At 40.5% G+C, this 21064-nt stretch overlaps 1 protein-coding gene across 2 annotated transcripts in view; it reads right to left on the minus strand.

Annotated features, from left to right (window-relative positions):
- The window catches only part of adss2 (adenylosuccinate synthase 2), a 612379-nt gene that overhangs the window by 14122 nt on the left and 577193 nt on the right, over positions 1-21064 (minus strand). The window contains exons 2-9 of one of the 2 annotated variants that reach the window (XM_078405370.1): positions 18942-19044; positions 15553-15621; positions 14540-14590; positions 13077-13140; positions 10553-10660; positions 4224-4305; positions 2220-2346; positions 824-978 (exon numbers count right to left, since the gene is read on the minus strand). In XM_078405370.1, coding sequence (XP_078261496.1) covers positions 824-978; positions 2220-2346; positions 4224-4305; positions 10553-10660; positions 13077-13140; positions 14540-14590; positions 15553-15621; positions 18942-19044 — 759 coding nt within the window. The remainder of the gene's footprint in view (positions 1-823; positions 979-2219; positions 2347-4223; positions 4306-10552; positions 10661-13076; positions 13141-14539; positions 14591-15552; positions 15622-18941; positions 19045-21064) is intronic. The other variant, XM_078405372.1, reaches the window with a different exon arrangement.

Here is a 21064-nt window from a genome sequence, read left to right on the forward strand (position 1 = left end):
GGCAGGAAGAGGACATGGGCTGCCTTCTTCACAAGTGCTATTCTGGCACATGTTTACGTTCCATCACTTCTACAAGGTCTTTCTAAGAATGTAGTTGTTAGACTATGATTCAGGGAGATTCTTCCAAGCAGTCCGTCATGACTGGTGACATACTAGTGAATTCCCTCTATCATCAGGGGAAGGGACAATAATATAATGAGTATGGGAAGGCAGCATGGGGTGGAGGAGAGGGAGTCATCAATCACCGGTTGTCTCGAAAGTCTGGAATTTAGAAGGATGAGACGGGATCTTACAGAAACATATAAAATTATTAAGAGACTGGATGCTAGATGCAGGAAACATGTTCCCGATGTTGGGGGAGTCCAGAACCAGGGGCCACAGCTTAAGAATAAGGGGTAGGCCATTTAGAACTGAGATGAGGAAAAACGTTTTCACCCAGAGAGTTGTGAATTTGTGGAATACTCTGCCTCAGAAGGCAGTGGAGATCGATTCACTGGATGCTTTCAAAAGAGAGTTAGATAGAGCTCTTAGGGCTAGCGGAATCAAGGGATATGGGGAGAAGGCAGGAACGGGGTACTGATTGTGGATGATCAGCCATTATCACATTGAATGGTGGTGCTGGTTCGAAGGGCCGAACGGCGTACTACACCTGTTGTCCATGTATCTATGCAAGTCAATCTCACAACAAATGACAAGACAAAAATAAATCTTCTGACCGTCCATGATAAAGAATTTGGAACAGAAAACAATTGACGTAGAGCACTACAAACTGGGTTTGGGGAGCAGAAAGTGATGAGTTTTGGTGTACTGCTTCAAGACTTACATTGTTTTGTTCTGTCGGGAAAGCACCAATTCCAACCCTTGTCGTGTAAGCTTTCACCACTCCATACACTTCTCCAACATTCTGAGGAGGGATTCCTAGTCCTGTACACACACCACCCACTGTGCAGTTCGATGAAGTCACAAACGGGTAAGTACCTTTTGTGGGAGGAAAGAAAAATGTTGAAATTGTGCAATTACATGCAACCAAATAAAATAATGTAAATATTATGACTTTTCATTACAAAAGTAATGTTGAAGATGTGAAAGGCATGATGTTATGCGTAATTTGATTATTTTTATTGTATGGAAGGTTACAATTATAGCTTGTATTCTATCATTCACAAGGAGAAATCTTTACCATAGCACCTATTTAGGAGAACCCCTTGAAAGCAATGGACCAATGTTAATTTATAATTAAAGAATATACTGCCAACATCAAGCTTTCCAGTTGGTTAAACAGCTTTGCATCAAACCACCCCAACCATCGCCAACAATAGCCTCAGCTGCATTCCGCTGCAGCTCCCTATTTTATGAATCAGTATTGAGATTGAGATTTCGGGACAGGTTCTCAGCTTCAACCCAACACACACTGCTTTGAGCTGTCCAAGCCCATATCAATTTGGTTCTATACCACCCACAGATATAGCAATCTTTCAACGGTTTACATAATCTTTAAACACAAGTCCCAGTGGTTAAAGGCCAAGGATATCTTTCTTAAGAGGCATTTGTATCCCTGTCCTCTCATTTTTCTGGATCAATGCCTGCCAATCACAAAGCTGAAATACAGGGGGCCAAATGTAATCTTACACCAATGAAAAGAAACATGCCAGGAATGGTTCACCACGCTCAGAACTGCTGGTGTTAAGCAATTTCCAGTGGCAGGTTTCATGTGCTCTTAACTACAAGAGGAATGGTTTAATTATAAGGCAGACAAAGTTGGCCTTAAACCAAATTAGCATAACTGACAGTGCTCTGGAGGCACTTCCAAGTTCGGAAATTATATTTATAGGCCTCCACATTCAATCATGAAATAACAGGTTATATCAAGGTCATTTTACAAGGAAGAAAGGATTGACAAGAAAATATTTAATAAATCAATTGTAACCACAACATCATAATGTAAGCAAATGTAAATTACAAAATTTACTATTAGTCACACCACAAACATATTTAAGAGCTTTTGGAGAAAATTTCTCAAGACAGTTATGTAATTTATGCGCAAAGTAAAGCAAGATAAACAAAGATACTTACAATAAACAAAGATACTTACAATGGTTCATCAATGACTTGCAGAGATATCATACAATGACCAGACCGGGGAAATAAAATTTCATATCACAGGTCACACACCTCTTTTCTCAGAAAATGCATTTCAGGGAAATTTAAAAGGAACCTACCAAAATCAATATCCAGAAGGGCTGCATTTGCTCCTTCGACCAAAATCTTGTTTTCAGGACCATGTAAGGCTTCATGCATGAAATAGACACCATCCCTTACCATTGGTTTGAGTCTCTCCACGTAGCCCTGCAGTGAAAAGTCAAACTTCAGTGTCTCAAAAAATGAATGATTACTAGTATCCAACATTTCCAATCAGCTCCTTGCACCTTCAACTTAAGGGCAATTACAGGTGGAGCTGTTTAGAGCGGCTTGCCTAAATAAGCTACAAAATATATCAGTAGACATGCAGTTGTAAGCATTTAAACAGCTGGTTCATAACACTGGCATACAAAGCATCAAGGGCGAGTGATAGACAAGAGGACTGGGATTTCTTTCAGGAACCAGCAGCAAAAGACTAAAATTTCTAAGGAGAAAATAGATTTTGAGATAAAACTTGCATAGAATATCAAAATAAGCAGCAATATTTTCCATAGGTCTAAACAAATTGGATGTCTGTGACTGGTGGTGTGCCACAGGAATCAGTGCTGGAGTCACTGTTGTCTGTCATTTATATTAACCATCTGGATGACAATGTTGTTAACATGGACAATAAGTGGGGGAAAGCGATAACATCCTTGCAAAGGTCAAGTTGAAAAGAGGTGTGGTCTAGGTAGCTGGAATTCAAAGGGTTTATCAGTAAATGTCAGCGGATAGTTTGTCTCCTGAGATGGAGACATAGAGTAAGATCCAGAAAATGGAGAGAAATGTCAGAAAGAGTTTGAGAGAATTTGAGAGATCAAGTAGAAAACAGCAGCGAAAGTGATTAATTTGATGAGCTCCACACAGATGCAGGAAGCGGCACCAATGGATTTGTTAATGTAGCAGAGTTGAGGAATGGTACCAGAATAGGGTGACTGTTCCATGTAGCCAATGAAAAGACAGATGCAGCTACGGCTCTTGCAAGTATCTATGGCTGCATCTTTGATTTGTAAGAGTGGGAAGAGTCAAAGGAGAAGTTGTTCAGGTTAAGAACAAGTTAAGTTGTTCAGGTTAAGAACAAGTTCTTCCAGGTGTTAGTGGAAGCAAACTGATTGGATCGTTTTTTTTTTACACAAAATGGAGGTTGCCTGGATGTAGATGGGAAGGGATTGGGCAAGGGGTAACAAAATAGAGTCACGGTTTGTGAAGATCAGTTCAAGAGCAGACAGTAACATTGGGCCTACCAAGGTAGTCCAGTTTGTGAATTTTGGGTAAGAGTTAGAAGTGGGAATTGGAGGTTGTAGCGGGGATGTCGCCTGATGTGATGAGATCTATTACAGTGCAGGAGGCTGTGTGCAGCTGTTTGTTGATGCGTCATAAACAGCGGTAGATATGAGGAGGTATCGAAGAGCCTTTGCAAAGTAGAGATCAGTCCGCTGTATTGCAATGACCCCACCCTTGTCTGCATGTTTGATGACTAGTTTGGGATTGGTGCAAAATAAGTTGAGTGCATCCACTATAATAGGTTCAAAGATCTGTGTAAGCTTTGAAGATATTATTTATCCAATTGATTTGAGTGGCAGTGGCGTGCTTGTATGATGACAGATAAGCGTTGCATTGTCAGTTTATGGGGCTTCTGTTATCTCCAATAAGATGTGTTGGACCATTTAAGGTAGATACTTTTAACAACCCCACCAATCAACCCAGAAGCAGCCATCCGTTTTGTGGCCAAATAACCTTGTGTACAATGATTTGTTAGTGTGGGAAGAAAGCTTAGTAAGCAATTTACTAACTTTCCTCAACTGCACTAACCTTTTAGATGAGATTTACAGTGCCCTTTTACATTTCTCCTAAAATGTTATTTTGAATTAGGATCTACGGCAGCCATTGCACTTGGGTATTTTGTAATCATGAATGGATAATATTTGACTGAATAGCACGCAACAAAAGCTTTTCACTGTTCCTCGGTACAATGTTAAATAAAATTAAACTAAAATAAATGTACATCAGCAATGTAAAATGAAGTGAATTTCCTCTCATCTTACCTTTAGTTTCTCCAGTTCCCCTTCTATGTCAACATCCAGAGTAGGGTACATTGACATGTGCTGATTAGCCAATACTTTAAACCTGAGGTAAAAAAAAGTATATATTTAAAAATGCAAGGTCATACAATCCAATGTATTAAACACACAGAAACCAAAGGATGAAAATTATCCAATAAGAGAATTAGTTTAAAGATAAAGACATCTACATTTTAAACCAAATGTGCAACACCGGGTGGCGCCACCAGCAGTGGCTACCTCGCCAACAGTCTGTAATGAAACCCTTTTTTTCCAATCTCTAACCTCGATGGAGATGCGATTTGTTTCCCTATCGTATCTCCATCCCCAATATGGCCTAACATCGTGTAGTTGGCGGCCTTTCCTGGAGATCGACCCGTCGCTCCAAGCTGCGGGAGTCTGCGGGACTTTAACATTGCTGAACTTGCGATCCCTTTGCCGGGGATCGAAGCTCCAACCACGGGGCCTGTGGACTTTAACATTGTGAAACCTGCAGTCTCTGGCAAGAAGAGGCCGACTCGGGAGCTCCGTGCCGCAGAGAGAGTTTCAACTGCCCCGACACGGGAGTTTTGATCACCCCGACAGGGACTACGATCTTTGGCTGCGGGGGCTTTGATCGCCCTGACTGCCCCGACCACAGGAGAACAAGAGGACGATTGAACATTATTGCCTTCCATCACAGTGAGGAATGTGCAATCCGCTGTGATGGATGTTAATGTTAACTTTTATGTGATTGTGTGTCTTGTTGCTTTTCAGTTAGTATGGCTGTATGGTAACTCAAATTTCACTGCACCTTAATTGGTACATGTGACAATAAACTGACCTTGAAACCTTGATCTTCTATTTTGTTACTAGAAAACAAAGGGCCTCCTTGTTGGACTGCACATATTTAATTCCTCAAATTTGTCATGGGAAGGAAAAGAGACAATCTACAGTTGTTCAGTGTGATTTTGAGACCTCGGAACTTCCAAGCAACTTTTAAATTAAATGCTTCAAGGAAAACAAAAATGAGAAGCTCTTAGAAAAATGATATGGAATTAACAAGCTTTTTTAATACTTAAGGCTAAAATCAGTAGACGACGACATGGAGCTCAGCCTCCAAAAGAGTGCATACACAAGCATCATCTGCATGCTGCAGTTTAAGGACTAAGACTGGAGTAACCCTGGTTCTGAAGCAGATCAGAATAATTCAGGGGTGGTGTTTCACATTTATCCTACAATTATTACAAATCATTTTCTATTTTGCTTGAAATTTCCATAATTTTTTAATTCAAACTTTCCACTCACGATTCTGTCCCAGTGGTCAGGACTCTGCAAAGATGTGAAGTTCCTAGATTAGCTAATCAATTACTGAACACAATCAAACTATGAAATGCTCAACCAGCTAAATAATGTAAGCAGCTAATTTCCAATACATATCATGGGTAGATGCTATACCTTAAATGCTATTTGTATAATTTTAAAAAAAAACAATAGTTGTCCTAATTTCCATTTTCTGATACCAGATATTAAGCAACAGATGCATCCAACCATTCTAGTTCAAGTGGCAGTATAATGGCAACTTCCAAGATATTTGGACAGATACATAAATCGGAAGAGTTTAGAGAGATATGGGCTAAATGCAGGCAAATGGGACAAGCTTGGGAAGATATCCTAGTTGGTGTGGTCATAGTAACAGAAAAATAGGTGCAGGAGTAGGCCATTCGGCCCTTCGAGCCAGCACCACCATTCAATATGATCATGGCTGATCATCTAAAATCAGTACCCCGTTCCTTCTTTTTCCCCATATCCCTTGATTCCTTTAGCCCTAGGAGCTAAGTCTAACTCTCTCTTGAAAACATCCAGTAAATTGGCCTCCGCTGCCTTCTGTGGCAGAGAATTCCATAGATTCACAACTCTCTGGGTGAAAAAAGTTTTTCCTCATCTCAGTCCCAAATGGCCTACCCCTTTCTCTTAAACTGCGACCCCTGGTTCTGGACTCCCCCAACACTGGGAATATTTTTCCTTCATCTAGCCTGTCCAATCCTTTAAGAATTTTATATATTTCAACAAGATCCCCTCTCATTCTAAATTCCAGTGAATACAAGCCCAGTCAACCCATTCTTTCATCATATGTCAGTCCTGCCATCCCTGGAATTAACCTGGTGAACCTACACTGCACTCCCTCAATAGCAATAATGTCCTTCTTCAGATTAGGAGACCAAAATTGCACACAATACTCCAGGTGCAGTTTCACCAGAGCCCTGTACAACTGCAGTAGGACCTCCTTGCTCCTAAACTCAAATCGTCTTGCAATGAAGGCCAACATGCCATTTGCTTTTTTCACTGCCTGCTGTACCTGCATGCTTACTTTTAGTGACTGATGTACAAGCTCACTCAGGTTTTGTTGCACCTCCCCTTTTCCTAATCTGACACCATTCAGATAATAATCTGCCTTCCTGTTGTAGCCACCAAAGTGGATAACCTCACATTTATCTACATTATACTGCATCTGCCCACTCACTCAACCTATCCAAGTCACCCTGCAGCCTCATAGCATCCTAATCACAACTCACACAGCCACCCAGCTTTGTGTCATCCGCAAACTTGGAGATGTCACATATAATTCTCTCCTCTAAATCGTTAATAAATATTATAAATAACTGGGGTCCCAGCAACGAGCCTTGCGGCACCCCACTAGTCACTGCCTGCCATTCTGAAAAGGACCCGTTAATTCCTACTCTTTGCTTCCTGTCTGCCAACGAGATCTCTATCAATGTCAATACCCTATCCCCAATACCATGTGCTCTAATTTTGCACACTAATCTCTTGTGTGGGACCTTGTCAAAGGCTTTGTGAAAGTCCAGATATACCACTTCCACTGGCTCTCCCTTATCCATTCTACTTGTTACATCCTCAAAAAATTCCAGATTAGTCAAGCATGATTTCCCCTTCATAAATCCATGCTGAGCTGGGCAAAAGGGCCTGTCTCCATGCTGTAAAGCTCTACAATTCCATGGCCTATTTATATAAAATTATCTTGCAAAAATGACATCAATTTATAAAGATCATTAAAGAAATGCCAGAAACATTGAACAGGTCTGACTGTGAAGCAAAATGTATGACTGTGGTTTTCAAAGCCAGATATCTTAACTGCATAAAATGTGTCAACTATACGCCTTCTCTTTCCAGATTTAACCTAGCCTGCCGAATAACTGCATTGTTTTCAGCATTTACACAGAACATCCAAAAATCCAAAGAAAACTTTCATTGAATCAAGGACAGGGTATTGCCAAAATAAGCACTTGCAAACTAATAGAAAGAAAATATAAGAGTTCATAAATCCCCAGAGCCAGTTGTTCTCCATCATTTCAAGCGTAAGCGGTTGAAGAGGCTTGAACCACTCTTATCCAAATTAATAGATTTAGAGAGATCCATACTGAATGTAGGCAAATGGTACAAGCTCAATCATAAAACCTGGTTTGCACGGATGAGTTAAGTAGAAGGCCGTTACTCTATAAAAACCATTAGCTGAAGATTTTAATTCAAGAAATTGGAAAGTAGGCAGAGATTAGTTATCTTGGCATCCTGTTCGTATGCTGCACTGTTCAATGTTATTTAATTAACAGGGTCGGAAATTTGCTGCATGCAGAAGATAAGAGTAATGATAATTTGCAAATCTCTATTATCGGGTTGTGACAAGATTTAGTATATTTATAAATAGCTCTCAGATTAGATAAACATGAATAACATAAACGTGTGGGGCAGCATAGTTGCATTGGTAAAGTGGCTGCCTTTCATCGCCAGAGATCCGGTTTCAATTCTGACCATGAATGCAGTCTGTGCGAAGTTTGGACGTTCTCCCTGTGACAGTGTGGGTTTTCTCTGGGTGCTCCGGTTTTCTCGCACACTTCAAAGAAGTACAGGTTTGAAGGTTAATTGGCTTTGAAAAAAAATGTAAATTTGTTCCTAGAGAATAAGATTGTGTTAGTGTAGGGATGATGACATCCTGTGGACCAAAGGGCCTGTTTTTGCACTGTATCTCTTAAAATCGAAAAGTCTGAATACATGGCTCTTTCTCAATGATGTAAATGTAGGCAGTGTTATTAACAGTGTGGAATAAAGTACCATATTAATAATTAAGTGAATGGACAAAATTCTGGTAAATGTATTTCAATATAGGGTCATCCAATTTGGAATTAAAAAGGAGCAGAGCACTATCCAAACAGGTAAAAGATAGCAGTTAAGCCTAAAGTGTCTTGGGAACACGTACTTAAGGGCCTGTCCCACTTAGGCGATTTTAAGGCGACTGCCGGCGACTAGGCTGTCGCCGAACGTTCGCCAAGGTGTCGTGGGCATGATAGTGAGGAGTCTTCAAAGAATCGTAGCGGATCTCGGCGCGTCGCGGAGAAATTTTCCAGATAGAAATTTCTTGGCGACAGCTGGCTTGTCGCCAGGTATGGTAGCTTATTGCGGGCGCTGTCGCATGCTGTCCCCAGGTTTGCTAGGTGGTCGCAGATGCATTTAGAAGCACAAAATATTAAATTAAGAAAAGGCATTTGAAGATACCATAAAATACTTGTGTTTAACCAATTTATTTACCGTCAGGACATTTGACAGGTAGATTGGAGTCGACAGTTTGACGGTCAGGTAAGCGTGGGTATTTTGCGATGTTTCCGAAGACGGTGTAATTTCTTAGCCAGGTGCTTGTTTCACAAAAAAGTAACATTCAACCACAGGGCTCTTTACACCTGAACTTACATCTATAATACCACTTTCTGGCTGAGCTGCCATCCATTTATTTCAGTAGGGCCGTAAAACTATGTATATTAAACTAAACTAAAAGCTGCAGGTAGAACAGGTGCAACAGTTTTGAAGGAAGAGATGGCGGTTCAAAGTTGCGCACTAAATAAAAGTTTAACGCTTTTAGCTCGACCTGCAATTATTATTATTTTTTTAAAGGCAAGAAGACTATTAAGAGATTTTTTTTTCTCAACTTAATTAAAACTAGAGCTTCCAGCCAGAAGTTAAACTTTGTGAATTTAACACCTTGAGCAGTTAACAGTAGTTCCAGCGAGGAGCCTGACTGGTGAATCTGGTGTATGTTACTGACGGGAAACCTTCACCCTGAATCCAATAGGGAGGTTTAAATAAAATGCGATAACTAGCAAATGCTACAAAATAAAATATTCAAAGCAAGTTTTAAAAAAACCGTGCGGAGGAAGGAACTGCAGATGCTGGTTTACACTGCAGATGGAACATGTGAATTTCGGTCGGGACCCTTTTTCAGACTGAGAGTCAGGGGAGAGGGAAACTAGAGATCTGGAGGTTCAAAGAAGATCTTAAATAACTTTGCACTATCAAACCTCCCTATAGAAGTGGCGAAATGTACACCGGCAGGTTATCACATCTCTGGGGAGATGGAATGGGTGACATTTCGGGGTCGACACCATACTTCAGAGTCTCGACCTGAAACGTCACCCATTCCTTCTCTCCTGACACGCTGCCTGGCTCGCTGAGTTACTCCAGCTCTTTGTGTCTATCTTCGGTTGTCACATGCATTCTGTACGACCTGACTCGGCATTGTCGTGGTCATTGTCGTAGGGTAAAATAAAATTTTGGCGATCTGCTACGCCTTTGACAGTCGCCGGCAATTGCCTAAAAAATCGCCTAAGTGGGACAGACCCTTTAAGTTATTAAAACACCCTTGACAGGTAAAGAAAATAATCAGTCTGGCCAAATGCCGAGATCAAGTCTCACTCACAATGGTCAATTTTATGGCAACATCACAAACAGGAAGGAACAAGCCTTGGACAATCTTAATCTGCTAATTTCTCCTCCACTTCAGTTGTCACCTCCTCCCAGTTCTTTAGTTGAAAATTAACAGAACATTTTCCTTTTAATTCCATGTGGCTATGTATTTTCAAAACGGCTAAATAGAAATGGTTATCAACACCTTAGGCAGTGCTGTTGCATGTATTAGTCACATGTAGCCAATTAGGAATCCAAATGTGACTATTTGTATTTCTGATTAATAATAGATACTGCCACTGACCATATAACTTTAATGTTCATATTTGTACTTTATGGTTCAAAAAACCAAAATCAAAAGCATAATCAGCAAGTAGTTTCAATTTGTTTGATGAATTTATTTTGATACTATTAATACTCATCAAATAAAATATTATCCTGCATAGATAAAAAAGTCAGACTATCACAACCAGAAAACCAGTAGTAATATAAAGCACAACCTTGTCATTGAGTTTGGCTTGAGCAATCAGAAAACAAGCAGAGAGAAAGTCCAAGTAGCAACTGAAGGAATGAAGCTTAAATACCTTTTAGAAAAATCATCAAAGTCAGTTAGGAGATCACATATCCTGAGCCCACTCCGAGCTGCTTTTGAAGAGTACACTGGTCCAATGCCCTTCTTTGTGGTGCCCAAGCTATAAAATAAGAAAGAAATAGGTGCTGATGGTATGACTTTATAAATGTTAAAACTATGATTGTGAAAACACTGTAGTTTTGCAGTCAAATTACTTGTGATTAAGAGTTCTAATTAATAAGCTGCCTAGAATTAGAATTAATGTCAATTGTTTTATATGACTTTTTGACATGAAGAGAAGATTGGTTAAAGAACAAAGCAATAGAAATAAACAGGTCTATTTCCAGATGGAAGCCTTATAGTACTGGGATATAAATAAAGGGCCCTTTATTTTATATTGTACAGTGTCAATTGCTGTAGTGAACAACAACAGGTACAGCAGTGTATTGGTTAAGTAGTCCAGAGCAGAACAAGTTACACTACTGATCTAAAGGTGCACATTCAAATCCCACCACTTCAGCTGGGATATTTAGTTCAAGTAATTAAATTAAACTGAAATTAACCCAATGGAATTGCTGTCTCGCCCTCCTGTGTGGCTGCACAGATCCCCCAAGTCTGGAGATTTCTCTGAGGTAACAAGCTCAACCAAGCAGTGCGTCAACACAGAACAGGTGTTGCCACTCTGATCCATAGGATCCCCTCACCATGCTGATCAGAGTGCAGCCATGAGCATCGCATCTCAGCGTTTTGCTGACCCTGGCCTGCTCAGCACCAAGCTCACAGGCAATCTCTTCACACCAAGCTGTGAGCGATTCATTGCTGTGATAGCACTAGCGCAATGCAGAGATTCACACCAGGTTCCTGCAGCGTGGTGTCGACTCTCTTGAAATACAATCCTATAATGATTCCCTTTAGCCCTTATTCCATTCGCACTTTTATTATTGGGAGCGCATCCTTGGTGCTAAAGGTGGTACCAATGCATTGGAGAGAATTATGACTGGACACTTGGAAATCATAACATAATATTATGAAGAATCAACTTAGTTAATGAAAAGAAAAGAATGCATGAAAATGTCATACTTTTTTGAAAAATTATGTAACAGAGAAGGCAAGGGGAAACCAGGTGATGCAGTGGATCTGGATTTTCTAAAGGCACTTAAAGGCACTTGAAAAGAATGATACGAAAACAAGTTTCTAGATGACATATGGACATGAAGAGAAGATTGCTTGAAGAACAAAGCAATAGAAAAAAAACAGGACTTTTTTACATTGGAAGTCTTATAGCACTGGGATATAAATAAAGGGCCCCATCTCAAAAAGCAAAGTAATACTGGACGTTATTCATTGAAGGATTACATATTAAAGCAGAATACCTTGAATACCGGTTTAAATGTTAACCGGCCTATAATTTCCTTTCTTTTGCCTCACGCAGTTCTTAAATAGTGGAATTACATTTTCAATTTTCCAGTCCTCTGGAACCATTCCAGACTCTAATGAATCTTGAAGGATTACATTGAATCTTGAAAGCGCAGCAGTATAGTTGCTGCCTTACAGCGAATGCAGCGCCGGAGACTCAGGTTCGATCCTGACTACGGGCGCCGTCTGTACGGAGTTTGTACGTTCTCCCCGTGACCTGCGTGGGTTTTAACTGAGATCTTCGGTTTCCTCCCACACTCCAAAGGCGTACAGGTTTGTAGGTTAATTGGCTGGGCAAATGTAAAAATTGTCTCTAGTGTGTGCAAGATAGTGTTAGTGTGTGGGGATCTCTGGGCGGCGCGGACTCGGTGGGCCGAAGGGCCTGTTAACGCGCTGTATCTCTAAATCTAAAATTAAAAAAAAGACTACTCAGGGGTGACCGTGCTTTTGCGGTTGCAGCTCCTAGACTGTGGAACAGCATCCCTCTCCCCATCAGAACTGCCCCCTCCATCGACTCCTTTAAGTCCAGGCTCAAAACTTATTTCTACTCCCTAGCGTTTGTGGCCCTCTGAGGGGGCGCTGTGAACTGTTTATGTATGTGTTGTTATGTTTGTGTGCCATTGTATGTTCGTACTTAGTGCCTGAACTGATGTACAGTACTTTGGTCAACGTGGGTTGTTTTTAAATGTGCTATACAAATAAAATTGACTTGATTTGACTTGACTACTAATGCCTCCACAATCTCTACAGCTACCCTCTTGGGGTGTAGCCTGGCTCTCCCTTGGGGTGTAGTCCATCTGGTCCAGGTGACTTATCCACCTTCAGACCTTTCAGCTTCCCAAGAGCCTTCTCATTCAACATAGTACAAAGCCATTGCTATTTAAAAATAAAATCATTAACCAGGGATTAGAAGAAATGCTTGATGTGTTACATAAGCAGTTTAAAAAAAGACTATTTATTTGGTATAGTGAAGAACCTGCCCAAGTTCGAAGGGAAAGAACTACATCCTTCAGTGTTACAACATTCTGGACACCAAATTGCAATTTTAAAAATCCCTAAAATTTAATAGATTCTATTTCATACACTATTGTATAAAATTTACACAGAAAAAAAAGCCCTACTTTTTTCCAGCTTCCAGCCTTTGTTGTTCTTGAGCACCGTCAGCAGCTTGGTGGAAATCAAATACTAAAACAAAGGAATAAATAATTCATAAAACTGTGCTAATTTAGTTAATAGAAGTAGCACATAAATTATTTTGTCTTACTGTGATAAATATTAACAGCCTGTCAAATAAGAATCCTAATAGTTTCGGTATTATAAACAAATGAGATACAAAAAGTTAATTTTCTCGTGTATTGTGGAAATCGGCACAGTGTCAAAACTACACAATCCATATAGAAGAACTTAACTGTCCATTCATGTTCATAACTGTCCACCAAAGTTATCAGTATATCTTTGGCATATCATGTTTATATCATGCTCATTAATACAGAAACCATTACATTAACCGTGTAATCCAATTAAATCAAATCTGCCCAAATGCAATTCCCTGAATATTACTTCAATTTAGAAGGATGAGGGGGGATCTTATTGAAACATATAAGATAATTAGGGGATTGGACACATTAGAGGCAGGAAACATGTTCCCAATGTTGGGGGAGTCCAGAACAAGGGGCCACAGTTTAAGAATAAGGGGTAGGCCATTTAGAACGGAGATGAGGAAGAACTTTTTCAGTCAGAGAGTGGTGAAGGTGTGGAATTCTCTGCCTCAGAAGGCAGTGGAGGCCAGTTCGTTGGATGCTTTCAAGAGAGAGCTGGATAGAGCTCTTAAGGATAGCGGAGTGAGGGGGTATGGGGAGAAGGCAGGAACGGGGTACTGATTGAGAGTGATCAGCCATGATCGCATTGAATGGCGGTGCTGGCTCGAAGGGCTGAATGGCCTACTCCTGCACCTATTGTCTATTGTCTATCAACATTTCCAAGAATTTTTTAACCCGGTGAATCTACAACTACAACCCAGCAATGTAGCTAGGATAAAAGCAACTCTTCACAGCTGCATAGAGTATAGAGCATGGAAACTGGGCCTTCAGTTCAACTTATACATGTCACCAAGGTGTCTTCCTGAGCTAGTCCCATTTGCCTACATTTGGCCCACATCGAAATATTTCTTATCCATGTACCTGGAGCCCCTGGTATTCGTGTCTCACAAATCTGATTTGAGTTTTTTTGAAGATGTGACCAAAAAGATTGACGAGGGGAGAGCTTTATTTATTTACACATATATATTTCAGCGAGGCATTTGACAAGGCTCCGTTTGGTAGGCTGTTCTGGAAGTTAGATCACATGGGATCCATGGAGAGATAGTCAACCGGATAGAAAATTGACTTAATAGAAGGAGGCTAAAGGTGGAGATTGTTTTTCGGACTGGAGGCCTTTGACTAGTTCAAATAAAATATGATTAATTTGTATGTCCAACAATTAACACTTTTATTTAGAATTCAAAGTAACAAAAGTGAACAGAAAAATAAGGTTATTTTTATTAGTTCATTTGTTAAAATAACAATTTAATAATCATTCATCTTACCAATATGTGCTCTGTCTGAAATTATTAATCTATCCTCCCAACCGTCAAGACCTAAAAATTAATATAAAATTACATCACTTGCTAAATACGGCGCAAAGAAGAAATACTTATGTTGATTACAAATGCCCACATACATATAAATGATTTTGAATGCAGGAGGGAAATTGGAATACTTCTTGCTCCTGAGAAGGCTGATAACATTAATACTTGCAGAGAGTACAAATGCATGGAAATTATGATACATTGTGAAATACTGGTCAGCCTAAAGGTGAAGTACAACATTCAATTCTGCAAACCACATCCTTGGAAGAGTATAGAGAGTAGATTTACCAAAATGGTCTAAAGAATAAAAGATCATGTATATAGATTGGAAAATCAGGAGCAAGAATCGTATGGAGCAAACACTTATGTTCACAACTACGAACGGTGCGGTACAGCAGTAGAGTGATACAATAGGTAAGGCTGCTGCCACACATTTTCAGCAACCAAAATTCAACTCCAACAACCAATGCTGCCTTTGAGCAGGTTCTGACTGTATGGGGTACTCTAATTTCTTCCCATATCCCACTGTACTGATAAGTTAACTGGCCAGTGTAAATTACCTCGAGTGTGGATGGTGGTAGGTGAATCGGGGGAATTATTAGGTACGAGGGAGAACAGGTTACAGGCAAATAGGCAAGCGAAGGAGATTGATAGCTGGGCACAGACTTAGAAGACAATTATAAGTTGATGGATTGTTCTTACTTTGACACAAATCGATGTTTTAGTGAGTAGTGAGCATTGAATTCTCCAATTTTTGGTAAACAACCTCCCCCTTCATCCTCCTCCCCCTCTCATCTCTGGGCTTCAGCTGCATATGCACCCATTTCTCCCTTTCTCTCTCCCCATCCCCATCCTTAAGATGCCACTAAGGATAGAAGTGAGTAAATAAGTAACAATGGTGTTGGTGCTTTGTAATGATCAACACCAACATACTCGAGCTACAAAATTATCCTGAAATCTATTGTACTAACCTTTTCCCTTCTTTGCATTTTTTGCAGCTTCTTCAAAGAGACCTGGCAAGTGAACAACTACGCCATTACCTAAAGGACACAAACAGTTAACCATTAAATAAAATGTACTTTTATTTAAAAAAATTAATTACTTGTCATCCATTCACAAAATTAAATGCAGACAGAAGTTGTTGGGAGGGCAATCATCGGAGTCCCAAGACATTACTGCAAGAGTTCCTCAAGGAAGCATTCTAGGCCTAACCACCTTTAGCAGCTTCATAAACATCCTTCCTGACAATTTTCATCCAGAACTGGGGGGGTGTTGCATCACCTAGACCCCACCATCAATATCCTGGCAGCAGTTAATGAACAGTGCTCAACTGGATCAGCCACAATTACAATAAGACCAGGGCGAAGGCCAGATATCCTGTTGTAAATAACTTATCCATTGATACCCCCAAAGCCGTTCCACCATTAACAGGCCTAAGTCAGGAATGTGATGAAATCCTCTGGATACGTGTTCAACCAACAACACCGAGCTGCTCAACACTATGCAGGACAAAACAGCCCGCCTGACTGGCACCCTATCAACAATAATTAATCTCCTCTACCAGCAGCACACCATGGCTGTAATGCGTACTAAAATTCATTACATTTACGAGCCTAGGGTACTCTGAAAGCACTTCCAAAACCCATGACTCCACCACCAAGGACATCTTTGTAAAACTTTGGTTAGGCCAATGCTGAGTATTGTGTAGTTCTGGTCGCCACATTACAGGAAAGATGTGAATGTACCATAAGGGTGCAATGGAGATTTACTAGGACGTTGCCAGATATGGAATATTTGTTGTGACAGGAGACACAAAGGGTGGTGGGAGTATGGAACTAGCTGCCAGAGGAGGTAGTTGAGGCTGGGACTATCCCATCATTTAAGAAACAGTTAGACAGGTACATGGTTAGGACAGGTTTGGAGGGATATGGACCAAGCGCAGGCAGGTGGGACTAGTGCAGCTGGGGCATTGTTGGCTGTGTGGGCGAGTTAGGCCGAAGGGCCTGTTTTCACACTGTATGACTCTACAGATTGGAATTATTTTCCTTGGATCAGATAAGGATGAGGGGAGACTTGACAAAGGTATCCAAAATTATGAAGTGCATAGACAGGGTGGACGATGAGAAGCTTTTCCCCAAACCAGAGGGATAGGTGTAAGGGAAGAGTGTTCAAGGGATTCTGAGAAAACATTGCTTCACCAAGAGGGCAGTTGCAGCCTGGAATGCACTACCTAAGAAGGTGGTGGAGGCAGGTTCTCGAAATATTTTAAAAGTATCTGGACAAGCACTTGAATCACCAAGACAGAGCCAGCTAAGGGATTGTTAATTAGATTGTATTGTTGAGTAACTGATGGTCAGCATGGGTATAGTAGGCTGAAGCGCATGTTTCTATGGCTCTATGGCTTGGGCTTCAGGTGCATGAGAAAACCACCATCTCCAGAATCTCCTCTGTCGCATACCACCCTGGGTATTGCCAGTCTTTCATCAACAATAGATATAAATCTTGGAACTCCCACCCATACAACAGTTTAGGAGTAGCTATAACATAATGAACAATTAAATGCAGCATTTACCAACAACTCTCAGATCACAAAAATATTTCAAAAATAAAATGAAAGCAACTAATGTTGCTTTCAACTAATGTTGAATCGAAATTTATATTTCAACTATCCTATTCGAATTGTTGATTGGATTTTCCTCGAGAAACACTAAATTCCTGAAGAGGACAAAGCTCATGCTGCTGAGGGTTAGCCTGTGGTGATCAGATAGGGAGTGCAGCAAACAAATTTAATTGGGATAAATTATCTTCCCAATTTAGTTAAGTGGGCACCATAGGCAACAAAATAGAACTGCTTTCCCATGGCTTTGTGTATCAGACATGAAGTGTAGGAGGTCAACGGGTGACCATACAGAGATTTATAAATGATGAGAGGTATAGATAGGATAGATAGTTGGAGTCTTTTAACTCAGGGTGGGGCAGTCTAAAACAAAAGGAAACAAGTCTTTGGCTGAGAGGGGAAAATTAAAACGGTGAACTGAGACACGTTTCTCAATACAGAGTGTTGTGGTGACATGGAACGAGCTGCCTGAGGAAGTGGTAGGGATCACTGCAATTACAATAATTAAAATGATATTTGGACAGATCGGAGAGGAGGAGGGGGATTTGAGCCTAATTCGGACTAATGGGATTAGCATAGGAATCACAGTCGGCATGGATGAGTTTGGTCAAAGGGCCCATTTCCGTGATGTACAACTCAAATTAAAACCTTTCAAAATGAGAGCAGATAATAAGGCTGCTGTATCACAATTTCTCACTGTTGTTATTGGTAGTCATTTTAGATAATAAATTATAGGTCACTGAACCTTAGTGCTGGATAAAGGGTCTGATAAGACAGCCGGAGAGTTACTTATTAGAATTAATGAAATATTTGTACTATCTCATTTCTGAATATTAACTACCAGAGTTTTAAAACAGCGACATGCATGCAATTATCTTTCTGCTGGCTACAGTTAGAAATCAAATTGTCTGACCCCATAGTATGATACAACAAATAAGCCTGTGATCACTCTTAGAAAGAGAATTTCAGTTACATTCATTATGTTCCACTAATGGTAGCAACCTATTGTTTTACTTTCTTGCAAACTCACTTCTGCTCAATGGACAAAGTGGGAAGCCAGAAAACCATAAATGTCAGCTATTATGGCTCTCTCCCAAAACCAGTCCTAAAACCTTAATTCTACCTTGCCCAAGGTAAGGGTATCTCCCACAGCTTTACCAATTCAAATAGAGAGTACTCAAATTGTGGCATGATAATTCCCTCTCATTGCTCTTAAAAACATCAACAAAATAATTTAAAATTTGGAATGAAAACAACAAATGCAACCTTTCTTTCATAGCAATCCTGAACTCTCCCAGAGTAGATTGAAATTTTAAAAAGGTGTTAGCCCTATAGACACAGGATACAAACAAGACAAGGGAAACGACTGAACAGGATTTGTAGCGATGTGACCTGATCCACTGAGTATACCCAGTATTTGCTGTTTTTATCACCGCCTGCACCGCTGAAGAGAAATTAGTTAAGGTGCAAATAGGTCACAACTGCTTGCCAAAAAGCTAGTGTCAACAAACTATTGGGTAGCAGCTGCAAACTACTAAGCGGAACATGTAACCAAAAAAGGCCACAAATTCCTTTTACTCAAGGGCAATGTTGTTATAGGTCACAAAAACCCTCTGACAACATATAATAATCCGCTCTTCAATGATGCCCGAGAAAGAGACTCCCAAAACAATACAGAAAATGATGAGCACGTCGGATTTGGTTCACTAATTTTACATGCTGCAGGCAAAAGAAAAAACTTACCAATGAAAGCAATGACATTTGGATTGATGATTCCACTAGGTAAAAGATGGAAGTCATATTCAACAGAATCCACTACCACCGTGTGGCCAGCATTGTTTCCTCCCTGTGTGTGACAAAGAGTCTTAAATAAAGCAAAAATATTTCTATATTCCACCCACCTGTTCTTTCCAGCGACCGACTTGTACAGGTCTAGGCAGCTTGCATGGACAAGGTATGTATAATAATGGGCAAATTTGATGATATGGCATTGGGCTTCTTTCTCCTCCATTTAAGAAAACTCACTTCACACAGCAGCACAGTTAGATTTGTAAAGTGACATGATAAACAAACGAGAGGCTCTAGTGATGGGCAATCACCAGATCAAAACTACTGAATTACTGTTCGAGCCTTCATTGTTAGCAAGGGATGTAGCTGAGCCTTACATAACATCTATGTTCTGGACTGTGCTCAGTCAATTGGTCTCAGGTTGTATTGTATTGTGTCTCTAACATATTGAAGTGTTACATGGAGCCTAACAGTAGTATCATTCATATCAGGAGATACAAGGAAGTGGAATGCAATGAGCCTATAAAGTACAAATGGGAGTGCGTGAGGCTGTATGTGGATAGAGGAATAAATGGTTAGCAAACAACACTTGATGCAAGGTGCTATAACAATTCATTTCATCTGCAAAAGCAAATGGGTCAGGAGAATGGGAAAGTAGGTCACCCTGACCGCAACCTTCAGCAACAACTTACTAGAATGAGAAGACATCGCGATGTGCAGGATGGAGCTTGGGTTTATTATATCTTCAGTCAACTCACTTGCTGATAAATTGTTTTTGTTTACTTTGTAAATTGGCCCAGTCTCGCCAAAATATTACCGAGCTCTAGAATGAGTACAGCTAGGAATATTTAATTAAAACTCTGGCTCCTGCCTTATCAGTTAAAAAGTAAATAAGATAATGTGAAACATTTTCAGCATAAAGTGCATTCAATTATTTTTAAAACCCTTACAGATCCGCAATTTTCTGAGGACCATGTGACCTTGATAAGGCCATCAACAAGTCTAAAAGGGACTTTCGCTCTAATTTGGATGTGAGGCTGACATTTGGCATCAGTGGCAGGGCTTGTACTCCATCACTTCCACAAGGCAAAAGCAGGGGGCAGCTCAAGCGAGAGTAAGGCATCACTCCTGGATGAGCTCAACGCGTTCTGCCCATGCTTGGATAGGGAGGATATTAATATGCCTTCTGGGGCCCCATCGCCACCGATGGTGTTGCAATTTCAGTCACAGAGGCCAATGTCAGAAGATCCTTCAGGAGGGCAAATCCTTGAAATGTGGCTGGACCTGATTTACCTCTCAAAACCTGTGCAGGCCCCCACCTGCTTTAATAGGGCATCAAAAATACCGGTGCCCAGGAAGAGTAAGGTGGCATGCCTCATTCAATGCTGACCGGTGGCACGAATATCCACGGTGATGAAGTGCTTGGAGGTTGGTTATGACGCATAACAAGTCCTACCCCACCAAAAACCTGGACCCACTACAATTTGCCTACCGCCACAATAAATCAACGGGAGATGTGATCTCGCTGGCTCTCCACTCTGTACTGGACTATTTGAACTATAAAAACACATTTGTCAGGCTGTCTCTTTTCTCCAGTGGCACTCATCAAAAACCTCCTTCTTTTGGTGAATTATATTTTTGTAGATCCATGTTCATTATAATATAGAAAGCGATGATTTCATCCCCTTAAGTTACTGCTGCCTCATAGAGCAATCCACTACTATTTTTTTCCTGCAACCTATTCTTCCCTTCTGCATCTTAACAAGCACATGAATCTGCAAGGCACAGAAAGCTATACACCAAATATAAGTGAATGGATTAATAAGTACAATGGGTGGCAAGGACGCGGTGGACTGAAGGACTTGTTTTTATGCTTTGAGGGATTCTCATCATTTCATGCTAAGATGCTATCACTCACCGACACACCAAAGGAATTTACGAATGCCAATTAATCAACCAACCCACTTGTCCTTGAGATGTGGGAGGACACTAGAAAATGTGCGAGGTCACAGGGAGAAAATGTGCACGGTCACAGGGAGAATGATCTTCAATCTGAAGAAGGGTCTCGCCCTGAAACG

This window comes from Rhinoraja longicauda, chromosome 9, assembly GCF_053455715.1.
Source record: "Rhinoraja longicauda isolate Sanriku21f chromosome 9, sRhiLon1.1, whole genome shotgun sequence".
Taxonomy (NCBI): domain Eukaryota; kingdom Metazoa; phylum Chordata; class Chondrichthyes; order Rajiformes; family Arhynchobatidae; genus Rhinoraja; species Rhinoraja longicauda.